Raw genomic sequence first — 24,679 nt, 5'->3', positions numbered from 1 at the left:
GGGCTAGTTTGAAATAATAGGAGTTGTAAAAATATGTTTCAATATTCTCTTATGTACTTTAAAAAACAACTCCTTTATAGAAATTATTATTATAATTTGATGAGAATCTTTAGAATATCCTGACATATAGTAACCTGACATTTCCAAAATATATGATATTATGTTATGCAATTTCATAAGAGTTGTTATAATTTTAGATGGGAATCAGAAGGCTTTTATTAAATTTATAAATATATATTTACATTGAAATATCCACTTTTCAATAAAAAATGGTAAATAGCATTAGGCAAAGTATTCCCTAAAATATTAAAAAGATTCTGCCCAGGTCAATTAAATTTCTGCTGTGTAAATCCGCACAGTCATTCCATTCATTTAACTTGTCTATACTTACAGAACCTATAATCTAAAAATACCTGTCTAGTTAATAACTTATAAGCCTTGAGTAATTATGAGATTTCTACTAAATACTAGAGCTTGCTAGCTCATAAAGTAGCTTGCCTTAATTTGGTGTATTTCGTGCTCTATTCTACTAAAGCCACAGGGAAGAGATATATTGCTACTCATAAATTGTGTGCTGAAGAGACCCCCAATACCTCCAGAAAAAAACTATAAGGACTAAATGACATATTTATATTTTTGAAAAAAAACCAACTATAGCATCTGAAAAACAGACAATTACATGATAAGCTTGAACATGACTTTCAAAAGAGAATTTTTAGGTACTTCTTAGGTAGGTCCAAGAGGACTGAAAAATTATTAAAACAATAAAACCTAGGAAGTTCATGGAATATATCATTTTTGTAGTTCTGTCTATATCTAAAAGTGTAGTATCAACTTAAAAATTAAATAAATACATTGATTGAGAGAAGTAATCACTGGTGGTGTGTGGAAAACCCTGTCATTTTTAAATCATGTATGGCAAGTTATGGTACCCCAATAAAAAATTGTTAAAAAAAACACAAAATAAAATTTGGAGTCAAGCATGTAAAGCTTTTTAAATTATATTTAACTTTACATTCTGAGTAACCATCGGAATATCTAGAAGTATTGGGTATTATCCCTGTCACTGGCACACATACACTGTATGATGAGGATATTTTATGGAAAAATTTTGTGACTTAAATTTTGATATACTGCATGTAGAATAAAAGTCAATGGTGACTATGTTTAAATGGTGACTAAATTTATTAGGTTATTATATTCTTTATTAAGACACCAGAAATTATCATTGTAACCAAGTATCTTTCTTATAATAGAAATATTTTTACATAAAATATAATATGCCAAGCAAATATTTACCCAGAATGGACGGTATGCAGGTTCCTCCATTTTGACAGTAGTTGCTACAGTGGTTGACTTCACACCTTTCTCCGGAATAACTAGGCCAACAGTGACACCTCAAATCACCTTTCTCGTTTAAAATGCATCTTCCTCCATTTTCACATGTTAATTTGCATGAATCATCTGATTATAAGAAATGTACAAATTAGCATGCTATTTAGTGTATGACAAAATAGGAAAAATTCAAGTAAACAAGAACTGAATACAAAGATCCTATTTTTTCATAACATTGTAAAAGTAAATATCCTAATGTAGTAGTCACAGAAAATGGGATACTATCTGTAAATACGAAAAAAATGATTTCAACCACTAAATCCTAATACTGTTTTATTATTTTAACATTAAAATATTATTTGCCATTTATCATATTTTAAGCACTTAACAATGAATAACTTTCTAAAATTAGATACTTTTTATTTAAGAAGTTTTCTTTAGAATATTGGTAAGTATGGCCTTGTAGTGCTTGGTATTTAAAAAAAATTGAAATATGTGTTATATAGTTTTAGTATGACATATTTCTATCTACATAGTGTGTACTAGATTACTTCTATAATTCACAGCTTAGAAAAAGTAATGATAAGGATACTCTTAGATTTATAGCCTTAATTATAATTACACAGAACTAAGTCAACTTGATTCTGTATAAGATTATGATAGAAGTATAAAATGATTGGTAAAAGGTAAAGGTAAAGGCCCTCCCGTTGATCGTCGATTTGCTTGAGCGGGCCCAGTAACGTCTCCATTGGAGACTTTGTTGTTACTGTGTTTGGCATATCGAATACTCTCGGTAGCTTGCCGGGCTCTCCGAGAGGGGCGGAGGAATTGAACTCGGGTTGGCCATGTTGGCCGCTTGTAAGGCGAACACCCTACTGCTGTGCTATCACTGAATTCCATTTTGAATGCCCTCATTTTGCAATTTATGGACATACAAGTTAACCTGTGTAAGGTTAACTTATTTTAACTTTATAATGGTTACAACAAATGTACTTCTTGACACATAGAATTTTTTGAGCATTAACAAAAAATTTAAAAACTAAATTACAAAATTTATATATGTGTGGAAAATTAGAAATATATGTATATATATGCATACCATAAATAAGATATTGGGTTTATAATTGAAATATGGCCAATTTCAACAGGAAGCTAGTTGGTAAATTACCAAGTAACATTAAACATCATTTTTCAGTGCCCATAAGTTATACTATAGGAAAATTGAATAGTATCTTATGAATGCCAGAAGGAAGTACTGGACAAATCAAATGAAAATTATGCTGAGTGAACCTTGATTAAATGTTGTTAGTCAAGGAAATGGGAGGAAACAGTGAATTAGAAGGAGTAAGCAGTCTATAGAATCTTGGGAATTTAAAAATTACCAACATAAAACTGAAACATTTGATAGTGTAACTGAATTATCGGGTATGATGCTGAAAGAAGGGAGACTATTAATATTATATTTAAATTATCCAAACCAATAAACAGCTTATATAGGACAGATGCATTTGTAACCTTTTAAAGGTAATTTATAGTTAAAAGTTATATTGGTGCTGTAAAAAAAGTTAAGAGGAAATCAAAGATAACTTCATTTTCTGTCCAGTACAGTTATTGATACACTAGAATTATAGGAGTAAAAAGAGGATTTTGCTTCTTCAGATACCCTAATTTGAACACACAGTAAATGTTTGTGGTGATCTGAAAAAAAATTGATTATAGAGGTTTGGGTTCTCAATAAATATCTAGAGTAGAAATAGGCTTATTTAATTTAAAAGTTACTAAAATATGTCTAATCCATGCAACATGAAATGTCATGGCAGAATTGTGAATGTGGAGAGTGAAAATAAATATTAAACGCATTATAATCGTGATTAAAACTAATATGATCACATTTAGGACTCGTAGGTGAGAGCTCATTTACATCTATACAGTTCTATATAAACCATACATATGTATGTACACATATGTATATGTGTATATATATTGCTTAAAAACTGTACTTTATGTACTTTGATATTTTTATAGTGTACTTCAGTTCATTAGGCAACAAGAAATTGAAAATATAACACAGTTTATTCAATGGAAATGTTGCTATGGTCTTTCAAAACCTACTAGGAATGGTTCTATAATGATAAAAACATTGCTTTTGTCAATAACTAAATCACCCAAAAACCAAACTACAATTATAATCAACTACAGGTAAGAACAGGTGAATACTTCTACCAAAATGAATAACATTTGAATTTCAAATTTCTTACATGAAGATTAAAAATATTCAGGGTGCTCATCAATTTAACAACAGCAGCCAGAGAAAGGCAAGTAATTATAAAGAGCTGAAAAATCTTAGTTATATTAAATGTTACTGGCAGGAAAAAAAAGTAATCGGCATGTAGCTACAATCAATAATAATTCAATAATAATTCTGAATTAATAATTCTGAAATCCAGTTATTTGTGTACCTACATAAAATGGCGCAAGCTATCTGCTACGAAGATTTTTATGCATATGGACTAATATGAGTAGATTTTAATGCTCTGTTTAAATGTAAAATTTTTAATACTACAATAAACTGATATATTTTTTAAATCACATATTTAAGAAGGGTATAAATAGTAAAATAAATCTTTAAAATGTGTCAGAGGGGCAGGAACAATAGTACAGCGAGCAGGGTCTGAGTTCCAACCTGGCACCACATTTGGTTTCCTGAAGTCTGTCATGAGTGATCCCTTAGCATAGAGCCAGGAATAAACTCTGAGCAAAACTGACTGTGAAGCACCCCCCAAAAAACCCCTAAGTAAAATATAAAATAAATCATTTGTAAGTTGTAGATGCTTTTTAGGTTTGCATTTACACAAATATGCAATCACCTAATCTCAAACGTAAAGATATAAAAAAGTGAATTAAAATAGCAATAATACTTCTATAATTTTGCATCTTTATGAAAATTAATTTTAAAATATTTTATGTCTGTTATTTTGCAAAGCATGTTTTAGACACTTCATTCATTATATATCTCTTCTATTCCCAGTGGGTCTATGCTGCTTAAATTTTTAGGATGTAGTAGGGCTGAGTTCACCTTGAGTTTCACTATCATAAAGCAATATTAAATAATCATTTGCACTGTTCTATGCTTCATTTTCTAGTTTGTAAAATAGCAGTAACAATTTGGTATAATTAAGGTATAATGAGGATTAAATAAAATACATATATTGTGCTTACAATATACTTTGTTCTTAAGCCGTCAAAATATTTGCTGCTATTGCCAGAAGTCTTAACAGTAATATTTATTGTTAATACAATTTTAGAAGATGAAATAATCTTATACCAGAGAAGAAATTGAGGCTTAGGGAGGGCAGGCAAAAACCAAATGAATTTATCTTAGTTATAGATCTTAGTTTATTACAAAACTCAACTCAGCTCCACCAAGATTAAGCTGTTCTTGTATATTTAATGATTTTGGTTAAAGGAACATTTTATATTTGAAAACAGAAAACAAGGGCTAGAGAGTACAGGGGATCAGACACTTCCTTTGTATATTGCTGAACCCTGTTTGATCCTTGGAGATATATGTGGTCTCTGAGAACAGTTAATAGTAATTCTTGAAACAGAGCCAGGAGTGAACCAAGCAATTTACTGCTCTCTGTGGAAGAAGTATAAAGTGAAGGAAATGGAGGATGCAGGAGGAAGAGGAGGATGAGGATGAGGATGATGATGATGATGATGATGATGATGATGATGATGATGAGGAGGAGGAGGAGGAGGAGGAGGAGGAGGAGGAGGAGGAGGAGGAAGTAGAAGAGAATGAGGAGACCCTCTCCCTTTCAGTGTTCACTCCCACAAAATTAATGGTATATGTAGATACATTATGTTAACTGTTACCTATTAAGAGCACTGGTTATGAAGATGTGTGAAAATTTGACTGTTTTATGAAGGAAGGAGTTGTTGATCTTTCATTTTTTTTCAGCAAAAGAGCTTTATTTTGGTAGTGTGACAAAGAGGAGAGCGAGAAGAAGGTGTGAATAGAAGGAAACTCCTTAAAATAAAATAAATGAACTGCATAAACACTGGGTATGGATGATTCCAAAATAATATGTGCCAACATTTTAGGGACCACTCTATGGGAGATGAAGTGGAACATGTGTCTACAAACAGCAGGTCTATATGACCATGGCAGAGTAGTAAATGAAAAACAGATCCACTGATATTTCACATGTCAATCATTTGATTCATATTCTACCATCACAATAAGTTAAAGTTACTAAAATTAGAAAGATCGTTGATAAGAGAAAATTTGCACCCAAGTACCAGTGACAGCATCCTTTTCAATAGCTGGCAATAGAGAATCCACCCAAAATACCACTTTCAGCTTTCTGTAAAAAAATTTCCAATCTTGCGACTCTCAAATAACACTCCACAGTCCTATGTACTAAATGAACCAAATTATTATTTTCTTTCCTGATTTTTCTTTACTTCTGTCAGTTTCAGTGTTCTCTTCCTATATTCCATTTAATCCTTATCCGGTCTTTGAAGACCTTTCTAAACTCAGAAAATTCTAATTGGTTCTCTAATTTGATAATCCTCAGAATTATTTGTGGTCGCTTAATTCTGTCTCACTCACCATGTAAATATCTATTTATGATTGCTTTTGTCATTATTTCAGCTTTGCAAATAATTCCAGTTTTTGCACATTCAAAATGTTTAAGCATATAAAATAAACCGAAGAAGTATACTTTATTAAAGTATCTGGGAGATTAAAACATTTTCAGACTGCATACAGCCCCCAGTAGATAAAGACAAAACAGGAGTGGAGACACTGAGTGAAGGAAAAGACTCGGTGTGTTGTGAATTTATTCTAGCAGAGGAAAATGTATAGGAAATCCTGCTGGTAGAGGCTCAAAGTGTGTATCTCACTGAAAAATATTTTTGTGAGCCTCAAGGGATTTTGGAGCACTCCTTTTATCTTTGGCATTAAATTTAGTTCTTGTTGATTTTTTTCTTCTCTAAGTAGTAACTTAGTTTTTCCTAGAATACTGTTTTAAATACAAAGTATTTAACAGTCAGTGTACTTGGAAATCATAAAATATTTCTTCTCTCCTTTTCCCATTACGCAATTTTTGTTATAATTTTATTTTATACTTTGTGTAAAATTATTTACATCTATTTATATATTAATTATTTATCAACATCTGAAATACTTCAAATTCAATGTTTGTTGTGACATCATGCATCTAGAATGTAATCTTCACAGTGAGGAAATTATGTCAACTTGTTTTTAAATTTAAATTTGTTTTCTACATTAGTCTTATACTTTGCTCTCAAGCCCTAAATATATTTACAGTTACTAGGAAAAGCAGGAGTAGAAATGATTAATGCTAATCATTTTTTATACAAAATAAAATAGTTTAGCGTCTAACTTACATTTCATTTTCTAAATTAGTGTTTGGTATACAGGAGTTGTTCAATATAAACGTATTGACTGAAAAAATATGTTTTATATATGGTTTTATACTGGTAGCGGAATGGCAGCTTTAAATATATAAGTCTTTGCAATTTCTAGGGGTTGTTTACTAATATCTTGACACTATTCTATTTCAAGATTTTAACATGCTCTGAACTGGATAGCAAGTGCTCAGTATAGCTTTAGGAGTAAATACAGAATGAATTGATAAGCAGCCATTGTCAGAGAGAAGAAAATTTGACATCATCATTCAAGGATCAATTTTATTAGGCCTCTAAACGGATGCCTAGTTGCTAATTCTGTTCAATTTCAATAATTGTAAAAATGATCTTACAATTTAATTAATTAATTACAGAACAGTGAAGTTTACCTACCTAACAGGCTGTCATCATTGCAGGTGCCATTAATCAAATATTTTCCTTCTGGGCACACGCAGGTGGCACCAGAAGGATTCAGCAAACAGAGGAATTCACATACTAAGTCCAAGCATGGATTTGGTACTGATTAAAACAAAACAAAAGAAAACAAAGAAATGCACAACAATAAGTACACCAGGTTTCAAAAGAATAAGATGAAATGATGAGTTAACAATGTAGAAAGGAAATATTAACTTTCTGCTGAGATTATCTGGTTTCCATGCCACCATTTTTCTTTTTAGGGAAGAAGAATTTCTCCCAAATATTCACCATTATCCAGAAATTTACCCTAATTTACTTTTCTTTAAGCGAGAAGAAATCATTCAAACACATATTTTGTCAGACCAGACCAGTGACTAATGGCTTTTTAGCAAAAGAGTCTCCATAAGAATACTAAATTATATCTTAGAGATCTGTCTAAAATGAAAGTTAATGAAGTCTTCAAAGATCTGCTTTTCATCTTCTTAAGACTGCCTTAACTGACAAATACAATTTCTCCATGTCTTTTACAAAGACTTGAAATCCATAGGCGATGTCTATTCAAAACAGAAAACAGTTTTTTTATTCTTTACTGTGTTAACAGCCCAGTTTAAATTAACAAGCTTTCCTTCCCAATGATAAGAGTTTTTGTGTATAAATAACTGTGCACTGTATTTCTTATTTTCCTAATTTGTACCCAATCAGATTTCCTGCTGTCACAGCTGCTTTATGCCTCTTCCCAGAGAATATGTCATTAAAATGGAACTGAAATGGTCCCTCAGAAATGAATTGGTAGGGTGATAGTGACTTTCATTATGTTAAAAATAATTTAAAAAACTATTATATTTAGGGCAGAGTTTTATTAATTAATTTTATGATCATAGTACTATTTGACTATTATTATGAGTCAAACAGAATTAGAAGGTAAGAAGAGGTGTCCTCATATTCACCTCGATGCCATTTAGGTCAGAGCACTGGTTAAAAACAACAAAAGAACTTCAGGAAGACTTCAGGGGACTTTCTATTGGTTTTGCACATTTCCCAAACCAAATTTGCTGAATATTGATTGTTACCACTTCTGCAATATCTGAGGATAAATCCATATTTTTTTTCTTTAAAGAATGATCACAGGAATGGAGAAAGAGTTCAAATGACTGACTGGATGCTTTGTATGTGGGAGGTGAGGCTCCAAACCCTGATGAGGTCCAGCCACCAGAGCAACACCTGGACAGACAGCCAAGTTGGGAGTCTCCCCTCGGAATGGTGAATTGGAGCAAAACCTCACACTCCAACAACAAAAAGGATAATTATAATTATAAATAAATTGTAAACAATTTTGTGAAGGGTGAATTTATACATAAAAAAGAACAACTCAGGTACAGTTTTCTCCACCTTGTTTAGTGTATTTTAGGGTGGAGTTTAAAATACACCTCTGTAGATTTAAAATATATTGTACAGAGAAAAACTATACTTTTGTATTTTAAGCACAAATTAATTATTTTCTTATTACTTTAAAACAGGGAGAGTGAAACTAAATTGTAACAACAATCAGAAAAAAATAACACTTGAAAACAAATTATAAAATTATCTCAGATAATTTTAAGTATGAAACATGAGTTATTTATCAGTGACAATAGTCAACATGATTAACAAAGACTTGCATCATTTATATTGTTTGGGAATGAACACATAAAGTTTTACCTATAAGAAAACATAAAATAAAATAAAACTTTAAAAAAAATAACAAAATCAATTCTACTACCCCAAACCAGCAAACTTTCAGTTTTTTCATATTGGAAAGAAAAAAATTTATTTTTTCTGTTATTTATTTTAAGACTTTGGCATTTGAAAATTCTGATGATATAAAAATTAAAATTAAAGAATTTAAGTTAAATTAAAATTGTCTCTTAGTTAAAATATTTAAAATTATTTTTTAAAGTTATAAGAAAGAAAATTCAATCTAGTCAATATAAATATACTTACAATCTAGTTGTTTATAGCGATGAGATATCAAAACACTCTTTGTTTTATCAACATTTAAAGCTAGGTACTCTACTGAACCATGGCCAAATTTTTGTACTCGAAATACACCATTTTTAGGTCCTGCTCCATATATAAAATTTTCAAAGACATCAATCCTATATGGATGTAACAAGCCTAGAATTTTTAAAAAGGTGGTGTTAAAAAAGTTACAATTTAAATACTCAAATTTAATTCAAAATAAAATAGGAGACATTATTATCATTTCTAGAAACAAAATATTTTAGTATTAATTTGCAGTATTCACTGTAAATTTGCCTGATTAACTTTTTTGTACTAAGAAAGCATCAGATTCTAAAAATGTCACTAATAACAAAATAATTTCACCATTTCTTTAATCATGTTCATTACCAACCACCACAAAATTAATAGCTTTGGAATTACTTTACACAGTCATATTCTCTGCTACACAGTTCACATTTTAAAAAAAGACCAAATGTGTACATTGTACAAAAACAGTTTATGAAGTATCATTTTGTACTCTAGATCATATTAATGATGAAATCACATTGTTTAAATGAAGAATTTACTGTTTAGAAATCACTTCCTTCCTCCCTCCCTTCCTTCCTTCCTTCCTTCCTTCCTTCCTTCCTTCCTTCCTTCCTTCCTTCCTTCCTTCCTTCCCTTTCTTCCCTTTCCTTTCTTCTCTTTTCTTTCTTCTTCCTTCTTGTGGTACTAGGGATTGATTTCAACCCAAGGCCTTACATGTGTAAGGCATATACTCTACTATTGAGCTACCTCCATCTCTGGTCACATGAGTTGATGTTAAAAATAAAGAAAGAAAGAAAAAAAGTATGTAAATTATGTGTGTGTGTGTGTGTGTGTGTGTGTGTGTGTATAATGTGAAACACTAAGTTTGACTAAATCAATATAAACATCTTTTCCACAATTTAAAAATCAAAATTTCCTTAGATTTTATCTATTACTGTTTCTCAAAATTTAAATTTATAACAAGTAAGATGACATTTATATTTTACAACCTAGTTGTTGTAAAACATGAAATATCTTTTAAACATATATATGTATATATGTGTGTGTGTATATATATATGTCTTTAGTGTTTCTTTAAGTTATTTACTTTAAAATTTTTCTAAGTCTTGAAGATTGGCGTTCCTGTCCTTTCAAATTAATGATTCTTTATTTAGCATTGTAAATCACATAATCTCGATCAATTAAAAATATTAGCCTATAGTAAAGGTGAAACAGGTAAATGTTATTATAGTCAATTATAAAATGTGCATTTAACTAATCAATTATAATAATGTGCATTTAATGTTCATTTAACACTGAAGACAAAGGTATAGTGAATGTTCTCTTTAATTACTTGTAGTGTAAATACTCTCCTTTCATTTAAAAACCAAAAAAAAGTAAATATATTTTTGTAAACAAAAAAGTAAGTTTGTAATGAAAAGTTATTATATCAAAAGAAAAAAAAACAGAAGAAAAAATCAAGTTTAGCACAAAGAACTTAGATTTCCAAATAATGTAAAAATGAGGTATAGACAGAAGTGAGTATATGAGAGAGTAAAAATTAGAAGCATTCCCAGAGATGGAGATTAAAAATACAATCCCACAAATAAAGATCACAAATTAATTCTTAAGTCTTTGGTGACAATTTTGCACATTGCTTTTTACTTGGGAACAAGAATCCTTATCAATTACTCAGAATAATAATTGCTGCTATGATGTTTTACGATACACTATTTCATTTTCTGCTTACTGTTGCTGCAATTTGAACTAAAAATTAGTATTCTCAAGTACTAATTTGACTGCTTCAAGTGTTCTACCCTGAGTGGGAACAACAGAATGAACAATTTCTGGGTCAGCAGTTTGTCTTAGATGTCTTTGTTATTTTATTAAGAATAAAAATATAGTCAGCAGCTAATACTACAACTTAAACAGCAACAGAATCTGAGGAAATCCCATAATGCAGTGCTTTCATACTGATACTTAATTTTCTCAATAATGAAGAAAAAAGAAAACAATTGTGCAAACCTTGTTTGCTGCTGATACTAACAACTGAATCAGAGCCATCATACAGAACACTGCCAATAACAGATAGCTCAAGGTCTGCCCAGTAGATGCGTTCACTAAAAAGGTCCACAGCCAGACCTACAAAATAAAGCACAGACATCATGGACAGAAATTTGAGCTTTTTAAAATTATGTTTTAATCTTTTTTATAATTATGTTTGACATTTCTCTTCAAACAGTACAGAATTTATCCAGTGTACATTTTGGTTTTGTAGAAGTCAGGAAAAAAAAATTCACACATGATCTGAAATTCATGAGCATATACTACATAGTACTAACCTTTTATAACTATAGAAAACACAATCTTGCATCATATTGGAAAAGCTCCATGAAAATGTTGTTCCTTCTATACTCATAAATCTCTTAATTATGGCAACCAATAAATCTAAATCATGGGACCAATAAATCTAGTAGCTTTGTTCACATATTTAAAACATACTATCATCAAGTTATAAAGAAGTTATCATATATCTGTGTGTGGGAGAGTGTGAGACACATATATGCACTCAAAAAAATATTACTCAGCAATGTTTAAAAAGGAAACTTTGCCTTTGGGGATAAACTACTTGGATATTAAAAGGTGATATACTATGTGAGATAACTAAGGAAAATAAAGATGATTACTGGGTGGTTTTTTACAATATGAGGAATATGAATAACAAAAGAACATAAACTGACCAATACCAAACAAAAAACTAATTCCCAAATTCCATGAAAAATCTGTTAGCTGTCAGAGAAAAAAAATCACAGCTATGGTAAAGGTGTGAGAGGGTTCTTTTTGGCAGTGGTATATCAATAAAATTTGGTGACTGGTGTGCTAAGTTTTATGCACATTGGGCGGCAGAAAACAAGAATCTTGGTGTTCCATAGTAATGTGTAAACCAATGATAAATTAGTAACAATGAAAAAAGAAGAGATACTCAATACAAAAGACTTTCCCACATTTTGTTTTACATTTAAACATATTAATTTTGCTAATCATGTAGTCTTATTTATTTTTTGTAATCCAATGTAATTGCCAATATAGATTCTTAAGCAGCAATAAAAAAGTTATCAGAGGTGTCATATACCCCACTGTTATTCTTGATTTGTTTCAGACATAATCATATTTATTAGCTCCAGTCACACATTGCACTGCTTCATGGAGTTAAAACTAGAGACAAATTTTGTAGCAGAGCTCTTAGATGAGTGAGATTCATATTTCAAAAATCCACAAATCGATTAGTTTGATTTTTCCTTAAGCCTTTTAATAAAAGAAAGTCTTTTAAATTAAAAAGTTAATAAAGGAATAAACTAACTTTTCTTGTTATGATTCAACTTTATATGAAAGAACAAGTTATCTCTCAAGCCCATATTTCTAACTTTAAAATATTACCTCTCCCTTTTGTCTTTAATAAAGTACCAATAATAAGAGGGGAAAAGATCAATTTCCAACAAGTAATATCTATATTAACTGAGAACAATACAAACTTGCACCATGTCAATATAATTTTTTTAAAAAAACAAACTAATAATATGAATTTTTTAAAATATAGAATAATGGAATCATGATGTGGAAGGCTTAACACAAGATTACAGGCCCACTAAGTTTAGGATTGCAAATAATGGCATAATAATTATTTACTTCTTTTTGTGCTGCCTCTGGTGATACCAATACCAATTCAGGGATTTTTAAAATTCTATCATTTTACATGTTCCTCCTACAAATCCCAGTATATCTACTATAATCTAAAAATAGAAAATGAGAACCACAAAGCCTCATAAGTAATGACCATAATATCAAGATGGCACTTAGGAGAAAGACTTGGAGAGAGTAACAAATTAAAATTACTGCTTTTTGAAAGAGAATAAAAGATTATATACAGTCTGTGTTAAAAGGAAGTCAATATTTGTAAGGGAGTAATAACCAGAAATTGTGTGCTACCATATTTTCGATTTAAAAGATATTAAGAAGTGTCCCGAATACCGAAGATATTTACCACTATATCAAATTTACTTTCTAAAAGTGTTTAAAGTATTTTTGAGATATGCTATGTACTTTAAACCTAAGACTCTAAGCTACATTAAAGTTATATTTTTATATGCATAATACATACACATATGCATACCAACACATATTCACGAGTGCTTGTAAAATAAATCTATAAAAAATTATAAAATAGTATTAAGTTTTTATTCATTTTATTTGATTAGATGCATTTTGCTGACCGAGGATGAAAAAGTGTTGCGTCAAGCAATTATTACTGGTCCTGGACCCATGTATACTTTATCCTTACAGAAAACGCTATACTTTGAGAAGAACAAAAAGTAACATAAATAAATTTCTAATATTATTTGATGCAGTATATGAATCAAGAACATCTATTCCTACATATTTTTCTAAAGGATTAAAAAACTGAGAAATCACATTCATTTTCAAAATATATTCCACTGCCACTTCAGTTTTGGTTATATCCCCTATAGGAGTCTGTGGTTAGAACATGTTTAAAAATATTTATTTGTTGAAAGAAAGAAGAAATTACAGTGTACAATTTGATTTCAGGCTCTCTTTTAATAAATGAAAAACTTTTAATTTGGGGAAAAGTATGATTTTGAATTTTTTTAGAAAAAGAATTATAACTCAAAAGTAATAAGTATGACCAATCTTCTGATTTAAACAAGTGTGTGGTAATTCAATACTGTTCTCCATAAGAGGTAAGAAAATGATTTGCTTTGTCATTGACTTAGTTATGTATTATCTAACTTTAAAGATATATCATTTCTGAGCTCTCACGGTTTATAATTGATCCCGTTGGATTCAAAATCAGATGTAATTGATCCAGGAAAACATCTTCACAAAATGTGAATTGTTATTCATATTTATGTCTTTCAGGTATTTATTCAGGTAATCAGGTAACACCTTTCACAGTTTTTTTGTATTCAGAAAATCATCCTTGTTTCTGAACTCCCGTATTACTAGGAATTACTCTAATTCTCACATTTTACCCGAGCTAAAGTTCCTTCTCTATAGACTTTCTTCTTTCATTTTTCTCTTTTTTCTAATATAAACCTCAGGAAAAAAAGGACTGCTATCCCCACCACTAAGTCACCTGCAGGGTTAAGCAGAGCCATTGGCATATGGACAATTTGAGTTAAACCAACTCAACAGTAAGGAGATGCTGCAGTGCCCAACCTGACTTTCCTTTAGTATATAGGGATGGCCAGAATTTCACATAAAGTTTCAGCAGCTATGGACAGACACTCATCTCCCAAATAACTGTGCTCAGGTGCCCTCTAATTCATTTTGTTTCTATTCCTATCCTTCAAACTGACTTCACTCACCTTATTGTCCTCTAGGAGGGAAGTAGGTTAACCATGAACTGGGTACTGGAGGGGGAAGCGGGAGAGGGAAGTGGATATACTGTGGTGGGTGTGGTGTTGAAATCATGTGCATGAGAAAATATTACTAACAGTATGGAAAAACATAGATTTTCAATATATATACATGCATGCATGTATGTATTTTATGTATAAATTTAATTATATATATATATATATGTAAAGTAAAGGCCCTCCCGTTGATCATCGATTTGCTCGAGCGGGCCCAGAACGTCTCCATTGGAGGCTTTGTTGTTACTGTGTCTGGCATATCGAATACTCTCGGTAGCTTGCCGGGCTCTCCGAGAGGGGCGAAGGAATCGAACTCAGGTCGGCCATGTTGGCTGCATGCAAGGCAAACGCCCTACCGCTGTGAGATTATATATATATATATATATATATATATATATGTGTATGTGTGTGTGTGTGTATATATATATATATATATATATTCAGTTCATTGCAAATGCTTTGTTTGGTGAATGAGATCCCAAATGTCAACAAATAACTGAGAAAAAAGTGGTCATTTTTCCTTTCATAAGGTATTTTCCAAAATACATCTCCTCTGGCTCAGGTCAGTTTTAGAATGTTCCTGAAACTCTTCTTTGTATTCTTTCCTTTTCTCCCTGCAATTAATTTTATAGTTCTCCTGAAGAAATACTCACACTAGGCCTTATCTCAGGTGCCCTCTAAGAGGCAACTGAATAATTACAGCCAAGTCATTCTAAAATGAAAATCACTCTCTATATAATTCAAATGAAATATTAACATCAAAGACCTAAAAAATTACATTTTATAGTTTACTTGTTTCTAAATGTAAGTAAACAGGTTTGTAAAATAAGTATATTTTCTCAAAAATTAAAAAAAGTCAATTTTTTAGTCATCTTGAAATTATGAAATAATTTATGATTGGTTTTCGACATAGACAGTTTCAACAACAATCCCTTCACCAGTGGTCACTTTTCCTCCACCAGTGCTCCCCTAACCCCACCCGTTGGCCTTTTACCCACCAGTCTGCCTCTATGCCTGGTGGGTACTTTTATGTGTAATATTTCTGCTCTGTGACTTTAAGTGTAAACAATGTTTGGACAAAGTGTGGTACTTCACCTCAAGTACACTTTAACGGTTCTCATGAAAGCTAGAATGAAACCCAGTTCTCATCTGTCTGCTTCGGGTTCCAGATGGTCTGTGTTCGTCCACATTACCATCTTTTCATAATTCTCTTGGATGATGACTTCTAGGCTTCTAGGCATGCTAATGGTCTTGCTCTTTTTTTTTTTTCACATCCTGTCATTATTAACTCAAAATTTGCTGTTTTTCTGCTCCAAAAGCTTAAATTTCTGCTCAGAAAGCACACATTTATTTATATGATTTTTTTTATTCATCATCATTTTATGTTCTCAAACATCATCTATTTAAAGATGATTTATCTGATAAACACAAATCAAAGGGCTGAAGCAATAGCACAGTGGGTATGGCATTTGTCTTGCACGCGGCTGGCCAGGGTTCGATTCCTGCACTCTTCTCAGAGAGCCCAGCAAGCTACTGAGAGTATCCCACCCACGCGACAAAGCCTGGCAAGCTACCCGTGGCATATTTGATATGCCAAAAACAGTAACAACAAGTCTCACAATGAAGACGTTACTGGTGTCCGCTTGAGCAAATCAATGAACGATGGGATGACAGTGCTACAGTGCAGTGCTGTGCACGAATCAAATAATATTCCCCAATAATTATCACCTCATGCTGATATTTTTCTATATAATTAAAAAGCCCATAACTCTGAAATAACATACATTCTTGATTTTACAGGGAGGTAAGTTTCATGAGAGCTGAAAAATCTCTTTACAAGGAAAGGGGCTTATTATTTTAGCATGCAAAATTATTTTAGGCATGAGGTGGGTATTTAATTAGTATTTGTTTAATTACTGAATGAAGATACAATTATGAAAAAGAACTGTATTGCAAAGATTACTGTTTCCCCTGAGGAAGAAAACTAATCTAGTGGGGGGAAGATACATAAGATACACTTAAAGTGACTGTGAATATGTTTGTCAAATACAAATATATTTCAACTATAAAAGGTACTATGAAGCATACTTTTAAAAGCCATGTTATAATAATGTGTATTTATTTTTGTGAGGGTTTCAAAATCCCCAAGACACTTGGATTATAAAAATGTTGCATTGAGGAAGAGTACTGAAGTTAGATTTAAGGATGGTGATGTCAGGCATAAAGTGGGTCTGTTGTAACTAAGGAAATAGCATTTAAAAACACAACTTAAGTTCCTGAAAGCTGGTAGGGAAAATACATGGAGAAAGAAAAGAGTAGATAAATAAAAGACTTCAGTTCTTGAGTAGTTCTGGAAATGCAGAAAATTTACAGTAAGAGTTTAGGTGACATGGTTAGGAAGAAGATTGAAGCCAGATCAGAAAGATCTGCAAAGAAAAGGCAAAAAAATCATCAAACCTGTCTTTCACAAGAATTATTTCTACTTCCCCATTTATCCGTCCATTAAGTCTCTCATCCTCTAGAAATATTACCACCTATCTCAACATCATTAACATATAGCCGTAAAAAATACCCTAATACATTGCTATAAATTGTCAAAATTTCATGCATGTGAAATCTTGCTAATAGCTTCACAACTTCGGCAATTTTCAAATATCATCCCGATAATATCACTGGCAATGTGACAAGAACCTGACTTTCAAGTTGGGAAAACACAACATGAAATGTTAATGGCTTTTACAAAGTCATACTAAAAAATTATTTTATCCATTTGTAAAAATGATTATAGTGCCAACCAAAACTTGAAAGAAATCACAATACAAATATGCTTAGGATACTGATTCACAATTTAGATTGTGTCAAAAATATATAATACCTGTGGGTCTCTGTAAATTCTTTTGTATTAAAATTCTCCTCAGAGTACCATCCATGGCTGCTTCCTCAATGTGAGAGTGGTCTCCAACAACAGTCCAGTACATCATTCTGAAAAAGCAGGTGATTGATTAGCTTTCTGATACTGCTGGTAGAGTCCAGCTTTTCTTCCAAACCTCTAAATCTTTTTTTTTTCTTTCTGGGTCACACCCAGCGATGCACAGGGGTTATTCCTGCACTCAGGAATTACTCCTGACAATGCTCAGGGGACAATATGGGATGCTGGGAATTGAACCTGGGTTGGCCGCGCACAAGGCAAACGCCCTACCAGCTGCACTATTGCTCCAGCCCCTTCCAAATCATTTTTTCTTCAGACTAGTTACATCATAATCTCCCTGGAATTCTTGAAAAAGCAGACTACTGGACTCAAATCTTAACCAGCAAAATGTAAAATTTCAATAGAGGACTACAGGAATTGTCAACAGTCTTACACCTGCACGCAAATTTGATTCAGAGTTTAATGGAACATACTATCTTTCATTATTTGATCTCCAAAGTTTGATTTTGAAAATTTCATTAAAGTTTAGTAAGAAGTATAATTTCAAATCTTGAAATGATCCTCTTAGTGTGATGCAATATTTATTTTATTGTTAATGCTCCACAATATGCTTGGTTTACAGGGAAAAAAATAATTATTTTTTTCTGACAAATATTCTTTCACTTAGATTAACACTGGATTAAATATCTCTAGTAAATAAATACCAGTTGTCTCTTTTCACCCAGTAAAACGAATATCTATTTAATTTTTCATTGATTATAAGAAGTATTAACATTTATTTTCCTTTTAGAAAAAAAAATCAGAATAGTAAGTAAAAGATAAATTAGCCAAATATAAATGAAGGGAAATGTTTATATTAACTTTAATATTTACAATATAAATATCTTCATTCTATTACAATAAACCAGAACACTAATATTCTACATATAACGTCCTTAGCAAATTTATTAAGATATAATATCAATAATAGTTTATTTTATCACTTTATTTTAATTTTCTGAAAAAACACTTAAAACACACTAATGTAAACAAATAGATACATTAAATGTGTAATGTAGCATTGTTTGGGGAAGTTTTTGCAACACTGTTTGGTATGAATGGGACATGTTCTTCTAACAAAGAAAATAGAGATTTTTTTAAACCTTATGAATTTTATATGTGTAACATTTTTTACATATAGTTTTAGAGCACAGACGGGAGGATTTCCAATAATGAATACTCATATTGAGAAAAACAAGTATCAGGTGGGTAACTTACCCTCTTTTAGGATTAACAGCGATTGCATAGGGTTCTCCAGCCATATTTGTTAAGAGTCTGGTGCAGTTGGGCCCATTCAGCTGCCCTACATTGATAGAATACCTCAGACTGGTCCAGTGTGTGGTGTAGTAACTAAACCAGTGCATTCTAGAGTGATCTGTCCAATAAATATTTCCAGCAACCCAGTCAACTGCAATATCCCTCGGTCTTTTAAATTCAGGACACTAAAAGAAAACAAACAATAGTATTTTCAAAAGCTAATCAGTGGAGTTATCCTTATCTATACATTGAGATTGGACTAAGGGTGGTCACAACCTATTCAGGAATAAATCATTATTGTTAATAGTATTATTATTATTAATTATCCTGTAGATTTAAAAATAAACATCATACTGTAGTGGTTTTTTTTTTTTTTTACAATATAATGGCCAGGGTCTTAAGTAAGGTAAAGGTAAAGGTAAAGGCCCTCCCGTTGATCATCGATTTGCTCGAGCGGGCCCAGTAACGTCTCCATTGGAGACTTTGTTGTTACTGTGTCTGGCATATCGAATACTCTCGGTAGCTTGCCGGGCTCTCCGAGAGGGGCGGAGGAATTGAACTCGGGTCGGCCATGTTGGCTGTGTGCAAGGCAAACGCCCTACCCGCTGTGCTTAAGTATACATCACTTTTGCCATTACTTAGAATAGTTTCGAAATTTTTAAAAGCTAACCTCTCAAAACTAGTATTCCTCTTACATAACATTTATTCTAATTCAGAACATCTAATGTGTAAAATAATTACAAAGCCATATAAATAGAATTATACTCTTCTATTCCTGGCATTTTTGCTGTGGAATTCATCCATATTAATGTGTCAGTTATTAATATTTTATTTATATTTTTGTTGTTGAAAAGTACTTGATTTTATGAATATAACTTGTTACAAATTCTTGACTTTTTTTAAAAAATTAGACCATTACAATGAACATATAAATATTTTTGTATGTGTCTTTAAATGCATACAAATACTCAATTCTGCTGCATACTTAACAATAAATAGACATATTGTGTTTGTTTTTATTGTTGGTTTTATAATGAATAGGTGCTAGACTTTTTGGTTTTGGTGGATTGGTGGTGGGGGTGTATGATCAGGGCTCATTGCTGCCTTTGCACTCAGCAATCACTTCTGCTCATGTCCATCCGTGGTGTTTAGGATTGAACCAGGGTAAACTATATGCAATGAAAACAACTTAAACTTCTGAAAAATGTTTCCATTTCCATAATTAGTTTTATTGGTCCTGGAGAGATAATATGTCAGGTAGGAAGTTTTCTTCGCATGCTGCCAACCCAGATATGATCTCTGACACTCTGTATGGTCCCCTGAATGATCCCTGAGCTCCAAATCAGAGGTAAACCCTGAGCACCTCCAGGTGTGGACCAAAAACAAAACCCAAACAAATAAAAGACTTTTTTTTTATAGTTTATGCATTATGGTTACAATAGTCTTAACATTTATAGAATGAATGTAAAAAGATTCTGCACTTCATCACCATCAAAGTGGCAAGATCCTCTACCACTATCCCTAAATTACTTTCATCCAGCTCTTCATTTCCCGACTCCTACTGTTGCTAATCTGAGATTTTACTCCACTGTCAATGGACGCTTTGAAACTGTTTGTTTCTTTCTTTTGTTTCTCAGTATGTAACCAATGAGTGAGATCATCTGGTATTTGCCTTTCTTTCTCTGACTTATTTCAGCTAACATATCTTCCATTCCCATCCACTTATCACTTAAATGCTAAAACAGCCAAATCAGATGACATTACCAAGAGTAAATGAAAGCTCCATTCTTACCACATCCCTGTCAAAAAAGGTTATTTCAAACTTTTTAAAAAATATATATCCTATTCTTACGGATTTGATATTTCATCAGTGATTTGATTTATATGTCCCGGATAATAAATCACAGTGAAAAATGATTTTATTGCTCGTGTTCATTTATATTTCTTCTTTGATGAAATTTCTGTTCATCTCCTATTTTTGATGAGCTTTTTTATTTTTATAAGTCCCTTTTATATCTTAGACACAAGCCATTAATGGTTGTATGGTGTGAAAATACATCACTCTAATCTTTTTATTTAACCAAGTTTAGGATAACATTGGTTTGTTCTTTCTTGCCACAGGGAGCTTAGGTTTATTGGGTTACTCCCATCACACAGTGCTCCCCAGGCAATCACATTCCTCTGTGTTTATCTGTAACTTCTTTCTTTGTGCTTGCTTTCCCCAACCAGTCAATCACTTTTATCTTCTAATCAGACTCTATTAACTTGTAAATATTGCTATACTCTTCTCCTTATGACCTTTGCATAATTAATTCAGAGCAATGTCCGTTTTGTATAAACACAGGAAGGCAGTTAAATGCTATGCTTTAGTAACTTGGGAGTTAATTGACTCCAAACAATATCTTTCCTGGGCATCTGTTTTCTTGACTTAAGCCTCAGTTGCCCTTACATCCTAGCACCCCAAAAGTAGGGTCCCGATGAGGGACTGGATGGATCCAGGGCAAGCTATGAGTTAAAGAGCCAGGAGCATGGCCATAAACAAATACTGTCATGATCCAAAAAATTAACAACTGGATTAGAACCCTGCTAGGATTAGGAAAGATTAATATGGCCTGAGCACTATAGTCTGGGATCTATAGTGAGATTCCCCCAGGAGAGCCACTTTACAAGCTTAATGTATCTCTTACTGTGTCCATACAAAATGATATATCATTAAGAAGCAAAACTAAGATTAATGTTCAAATTATTGTTGAACTAAGGAAAGGAGAAACAGACCCTAGGTGATAGTTTTTCCTTGAATGGATCTCCTGGCTGCAGGAGATCAGGAAGGGCTTTGATATTTGATTGTGCTACAAGACCTTGCTATACCCACGGTTTGGAGGGTGAAAGAGACTAGAGAGACCAGGATGGCAAGTTGGAGTGCAGAGAGACTACCAAGGGGGACATAAAGTGAAGAATGTAGAAGAAAGTAGGGCAGAAGAAGTAAATTATGTAGGAGCAGAGTCCGGGGGAGAGAAATCAAAAAGAATGGAGGGATCAGGGAAGATCAAGGGGAATCCAGGAGAAAGAAAAGAGATTTGAGGAAAGAGAGTCAGAGGAGAATGGAGACGAGATAGGAATAAACTGCAATTGACATAAACCAGCCTGGCCTTCATTTCTTCCTTAGTCTGCCCATGGCATCAGTTGTTCTGGGTTGGGAAGCAGCCCAAGAACACGGAACTCAGGCAGTGAGAGAGCTACAAGCTTCTTATTTGTTTTATGAATACACAACCAAGTTTTTTTCTTCTTCTCCTTTTTTTTTTTTGGAGTTGGAGGACAGCCACACCAGATAGTGGTCAGGGTTTACTTATAACTATCCTCAGCGACAAATCTTGAGGAATATTTGTGGGGCCAGGGATTAAACCCATGTTGGATGCATACAGGAAAAGTACTGCATTAACTCTCAGGTTCTACCCTAGTTTTCTTTTGCCATGTAAAACATAGTTAATTGGACGTAATACCATTTATTTATTTATTTAATCTTTGCAAATTTAGTCAAATCATTGAAGACATCTCTGAGGTCATGTCCTGGAGAGTTCTGCCTATATTTTCTTCAATAGATTATGGAGATTCTGTTTTATTTACAGGTCTTTTATCCATTGAACTAGCTTTTTTTAAAAAATGGTCTGTGATATGGATCCAATTTCATTTGTTGCACATGAATATTGCTTTGCTTTTCATCCTTCACTGAAGTTGCTTTCCTTGCTCTACTTAAGCACCCAGCTTCTCTATATTCAGTAATTTGAATGTATATCACTTTCTTTTATTGCTGGTTCAGTTCTGTTTGAGAAATTTGGAGTAACTTTCATGCTGTTTCTGTTGCTTTTGAGGTTTTGCTTCTCTCATGCTGCTTTAATGTGTCTTTCACTTTCTTTTATGACAATGTGTCTTGATTTTGTTTTATTTAATTTGGGGGCTCTGCTGGATCAGTGCAAAAGTGGTCCTCAGTCTAGAAGTTCTCAGCTATTATTTTTTCTGACAAGTCATTCTTTCCTTTTCTCTTCTCGAATTTCTGTTATTTGGGGTTTATTTACATTTTCTTTCATAATTTAAATTTTTTATTCATTTTTAAATATTTTGCTTTGTTCATTCAATACTGATCATGCTCTGAGCCTTGTTTTTGAGGTCAATAAGTTGCTTTTTTATATACTATGCTGAAGAGTCCTGCTACTATATTCTAGGTCTTTCAATCCTGTTTCAATGAGTTCTTTTATTTTTTTCCATCAATATTTATTCAAGTTCGTTGACTCTCTCTTACACTTACATATTTTGCAGGTTAAGTCAACATTGAAAGGACTGTTGCTCTGAGGTCATCCTCAGGAAAAGTAAAAGCTCTTACATACTTATGGACTTTTCTGAGCTTTCATTCTCATCTGTTCATGTTGTTATATTTCTTCAATTTTAAAAATCATTACTGTTGCTTCATGGGAATTAATGATGAAGCGCCAACTTCCAAATACTCAGAGCAACTATACGTGCTTCTACTTATAGTTAGATTAGTGACTGATGTTTCATTGATTTCTGGCTTACATCAGTGCCTTAGTAGGATTTTATGTTTGCAAGACAGTGTGGTACTTCTCTCTGACTTGTGTGGACCTGGATAACAAGAGGGCATGGAGAGGTCTACCTATAGGGTATCTACCAAATGTTGAGTCTCTGGGAAGGAAACCCCCAGTTCTGTCTCTATAATGAATTCCCCCAGTTGTGTCATGGGGAAAACTGCACCCTGTCTGTGTTGTGGAATTACTACTCCTAGTCCCTTTCTAACATAGTGGGTACAGGCACAAAAATGAAAATTGTTGACTTCTTTACAAATAGGTGTTCTTCTACTGTAAAGACTGGTATTCCAACCTTGGGGACCAGACTTTGTTTTAGAACACTAAATTCGACTAACTTCCTTTGGTCCTGGGCTGGCTCCCTCTACAAGTCTAGTTCATTGTCAGTTACAAGGAACTTGAAGAGTAAGGACTGCTGGGTTAGAGTGTGGCATGAAGATGTTGAGCAGAGTTGTAGCTGTGAGTCCCTGCTGGGCAAAAGAGAGACTAGGATTCTCCTGGGCCATGCTCACCTCCAGAATTACAACTTCCAGTCTAGGCCAGGCATGGTTATTCCTGTAGTAGGTATAAGAGACTACAGGTAAAGAGTTGTAACTTCCAACACAAAATTTAATTACATGGAAGGCTAATGACTTAGTAAGAATTTGCAGGTGCATGTTTATTGGATGGGGGAAGGAGCAGCATCAGCTCAGAGGCCAAGTGTCTTAGAATAGGGTCAAGACTGTAACCCTATTGGGCATGACTCATCATAGGAAAGGTCACTCTGCTCAGAGAGAACTGAAGATTACTCTTTCAGTATCTGCTTCTCCTCTATTCTCACACAGAGGAAACACTATGTAACTTTAATGACAGAACCTCTGCCTTCCACAGAGTTGTCTCCTGAGGCAATGGCTTATTTTCTCCAGTGAATTTTCTCAAAAAGGTCTCTTATAGAAAATTATGCTCTTTTCATTTGTCATGTATTCTTTTTGTTGATGCCACAAGAGCACTCACAGAAGTGCTCATTTTAGCCATCTTGGTCCCACCTATAGAATTTGTTTTTTCACCCCCCCCCCCAGGAGTTTGTATCACATCTTCTTTTTTTTTTATTTTTAACAACTAGAGGAAACCCCAGTGTCATAGCATCCTTTCCATATAAATTTTCTTTTTAAAGTAAATGTACATTGCAAACTAAATTGTGTGTGTCTGTGCAAATAGATACAGTTGGGGCAATATTTATTTAAGCAATA

General features: G+C 32.7%; 1 protein-coding gene across 1 annotated transcript in view; it reads right to left on the bottom strand.

Moving 5' to 3' along the window:
- The window catches only part of LRP1B (LDL receptor related protein 1B), a 1,985,988-nt gene that overhangs the window by 85,689 nt on the left and 1,875,620 nt on the right, over nt 1-24,679 (bottom strand). The window contains exons 78-83 of the mRNA XM_056117551.1: nt 18,817-19,040; nt 17,506-17,612; nt 11,224-11,340; nt 9,172-9,345; nt 7,168-7,293; nt 1,300-1,464 (exon numbers count right to left, since the gene is read on the bottom strand). Of these exons, the coding sequence (XP_055973526.1) occupies nt 1,300-1,464; nt 7,168-7,293; nt 9,172-9,345; nt 11,224-11,340; nt 17,506-17,612; nt 18,817-19,040 (913 nt within the window). The remainder of the gene's footprint in view (nt 1-1,299; nt 1,465-7,167; nt 7,294-9,171; nt 9,346-11,223; nt 11,341-17,505; nt 17,613-18,816; nt 19,041-24,679) is intronic.

This window comes from Sorex fumeus, unplaced genomic scaffold, assembly GCF_029834395.1.
Source record: "Sorex fumeus unplaced genomic scaffold, SorFum_2.1 ptg000035l, whole genome shotgun sequence".
Taxonomy (NCBI): Eukaryota; Metazoa; Chordata; class Mammalia; order Eulipotyphla; family Soricidae; genus Sorex; species Sorex fumeus.
Note: the sequence above shows the minus strand (reverse complement) of the source record. Positions and strands in the feature narration are given on the sequence as shown.